This window comes from Aulostomus chinensis, chromosome 20, assembly GCF_037954235.1.
Source record: "Aulostomus chinensis isolate RoL2024-O1b breed Wild chromosome 20, RoL_Achi_v1.0, whole genome shotgun sequence".
Lineage (NCBI taxonomy): Eukaryota > Metazoa > Chordata > Actinopteri > Syngnathiformes > Aulostomidae > Aulostomus > Aulostomus chinensis.
The window spans coordinates 3,744,742-3,748,048 of record NC_141339.1 but is presented as its reverse complement, the minus strand read 5'-3'; the positions used below and the strand labels follow the sequence as shown (position 1 = coordinate 3,748,048).

Sequence of the window (3,307 nt, the reverse complement as noted above, 5' to 3'; positions counted from 1 at the left end):
TGCTACTCACTTCCATTCAGACTAACAAAACATTTAATGTTACACAGCTGCACAATAGATGTCAGGCACATCAAATAAATACATCCATCAAGCTTCACGTCCTGTGAATAAAACTAGATTAAGACAAAGTTGTGCACTGTATATGAGCAAATGTTTTTGTAAGAGAATTTCATGAATGAGGGGAATACTATTGCCTCAACTGGTTGGTCTTAATAATAAAATAAAACATAAATATGTGATGCTCAGGTATAAGCTGCAAGGTATGATGACAAATAATATATTAGAATATCATTTAAGTTCTGTGTTAGAATAATCACTGAGAAATATTTTTCCAGATATGATCTTTTTAAAAGCAGACCTGAACCACCTGTAAAAGAAACCATAGATAAAAGGATTAAGCACTGAATTTAACAGTGACAGCCAACACAGAGTTTCATACAAAGACAGCGGCACTGTCACATGATGTAGAAGCTGAAAGGAATAACATAGAAAGAAGGGGGTCCAACAGATGAGAAAAACCCCCATAACGACAGCCAGAGTTTTGGTGGCCTTCCTCTCACTCTTACTGACAGTCACTCCAGACTTCCTGGTTGTGTTCTGGATACTGCATGCCTGTCTCTGTGCCACAAGGAAAATCTTCACATAGATACAGACCATGATGATCATTGGTAGGTAAAAGGAGAAAATAGGTCCTAAAATATTTGCAAGTAAAACATCAATATTGCAATTTTGTCCACATTGTCCATGGCTCAATCCTGCAATAATAAAGCCAATGGCAACTACAACAGAAACACTCCAGCTGACCAGGATCATGATCACAACCACATTGTTAGTGATTTTAGTTCTGTATGTCAGAGGTTGGCAGACTCCATAATATCTGTCAATGGAAATACAGCAGAGATTCAAAATAGAAGCTGTGATGAGAGCGACATCAAAGATTTCTCGCACGCTACAAAAAACATTGTGTTGGTACATACAAGAAATTATAGTGAATTCCATACTGAGAGGAAAAGCTACAACACCAACCAGCAGATCAGTCACAGCCAGAGACAGAATAAGATAGTTAGTAGGAGTGTGGAGCTGTTTGAAGTAAATGATGGAGATTATTATCAGAAGGTTCCCACATACTATGATAACAGGTAATGAGCCAAGAAGAGTATTTACTAAAATACACATTGTGGAAGAGGTTCTTGCTCGTACAGATAAATGGTTTACTTCATAACAGGGATGTATGACATCGACATGAGTGTGGTTGAAAAAGACCTCTGCTGCCATGCTTTTGAATCCCTGCAAATCAGGTTTCTGTTCATGATATGCAACATTTAAAATTCTAGAAATGTGTTTCACAATAATATGAATGCTACAAAGAATAATAAAACAATGTTTTTTTCTTACCATGTATGGTTACAACACTCTGTGCATCATTGTTGGTTCCTGTTCTTCAGAACCGTGTCACTGTGGAGTCTTGACTTTTTATAAAAGTTTATCTTATTACCATATTACAAATATTCTTCAGTCATCCAATCAGAAGTCCAACTATAGTTTAACGAAAGTTGGTGTCAAGGTGACATGTATGGAAGCCCTGAGAGGCTTGTGAGCTAATAATTGAGAGAGGCTGATTCTTAGTTTTTCTCTCTTCTGTTTATGACTTACGAACAAACTTCTTTTTGTAATTTATGGGACAATTAACTTCCTATCTTTTTCACCAACTGGAAAATGACAAAAAAAAATGTGTTCAAACTTTCATTGTCCCTCAGTGCCATCCACAGCTAAAGTTTCCTAAATTTTTCCAAAAGTGTTCACCTGGACCGACAAATCAATTTAATCCACGAAACAGTCAATATTCGCTAATATCAACTAAATAGGGATGACTCTGATCTTAGAAGGGTGAGATCCGAGCACTGGCTATCACTTAGACACGTGACCACAGTTTTGTACACAAAAGACACTAGATAGTTAGATAGATAGATACTTTATTCATCTCCAAGGAGAAATTCACACGACGACTCCTCTCTTATGAATAAAAATGTTTCTTAAACACAATGCATCAATCGATCAGCAGCACGTTGGTATAACGGTTCTATCTAACCAAAAGATATAAAGTGATAACGTGTGAGTGTGAGTGTGTGTGTGTGTGTGTGTGTGTGTGTGTGTGTGTGTGTGTGTGTGAAAGAGAGAAGGAGGAGGGGAGGGTTGAACCTGGTTGCCAAGCAACCAGTTAGCGTTGGCAGCAGAGGCTAACAGCTGAGGCTAGCTAGCTGCTGGTTAGCACCGTGGAGGCATAAAACACGGAGCGGTCAGTTAGTAAGCTTAACAGCTTAGCGAAAGAGAGAGATAGGGGAAAAGACAGAAGTAAACCCAAAAATGTGTGTTCACACACTTGTGCAGAATCAAGAACATGTAGCACCTTCTTGAAATGTTACAGCGTTACAGCGGCATAATGCCATATGATAGTATCTGCTGTTTACAGGACTTCCGTCACAAAAATGTGCATTCATAGACACTATATAAACACAACTAAGCTATTTCTCTGCCCAGAAAATGCCTAGTTAGGGGAATCCTTACTTGGTCTAGTGGGACGACAAGGTATTCAATCTCCACTGGTCCGGGTCGAAAGTCGCTGGTCGGGCTCGGTTTGGAGGTTCGCAGAAACAGAAGCGGGCAGCCTGCAAGGATCTGCTGGAGTTTACTGGTTCCCTGGTGAACAAACTTGGCCAAGGTTTCGTTCACCAGGGAACCAGTTCCCGCGGTTATCGTGGCTCAACGGTGTCTTGTTTTGGTGAGTGGACGGGGGGGAGAGATGTCCGCTTGCGGAGTTCTCGCCGTCGCTGTACTTCCAGGCCGAGGTGAGAAGAGGTCTGAAAAGAACCGAAGAGGAGAGCTGAAGAGGTCCGGTTTTACTTGACCTGGTATTTTTATATGGTCAGGCCGGTGATGTCACTTCCTGTGGGTTGGTGCTGGCTCTTAGCCAATAGCGTCGCGGCACGTGAACTTCCAGTCAAGTGGGGCGCGAGTTTTTTGGGGGGGGGCGGGGGTCAGTGGCCAGAGATGATCCCCCTTTTTACAACCCTTTGTTTTAAGAGCGTGTGGTCACTCCTAATGCAGGCTTCAGAAAGGGGTGTTAGGCCTCAAAGGCCAAAGTCCTTTCTTCAGATGGATTAATTGTCAAATCTCTGAATGAATCTGTTCTCTTGGTTGTGTTAGCCCAACATCCCTGTGCCTGCGTGTGTTCTCTCCATGTACTCCAGCTTCCTCCCACAGTCCAAAGAAATGCAAGAAGGGACTAGATTAATTAGATACTGTAAAT

At 41.3% G+C, this 3,307-nt stretch overlaps 1 protein-coding gene across 1 annotated transcript; it reads right to left on the bottom strand.

Annotated features, from left to right (window-relative positions):
• Positions 1 to 288: 288 nt before the first annotated feature.
• LOC147242266 (trace amine-associated receptor 1-like) lies at positions 289 to 1,275 on the bottom strand. The gene has a single exon (XM_086189571.1). The coding sequence runs from the start codon at positions 1,273 to 1,275 to the stop codon at positions 289 to 291; it is 987 nt and encodes a 328-aa protein (XP_086045697.1).
• Positions 1,276 to 3,307: the final 2,032 nt, after the last annotated feature.

What these genes read in the sequence shown, in the direction of transcription:
- LOC147242266 (XM_086189571.1), bottom strand. Translation starts at nt 1,275, where the DNA reads ATGGCAGCAGAGGTCTTTTTCAACCACACTCATGTCGATGTCATACAT.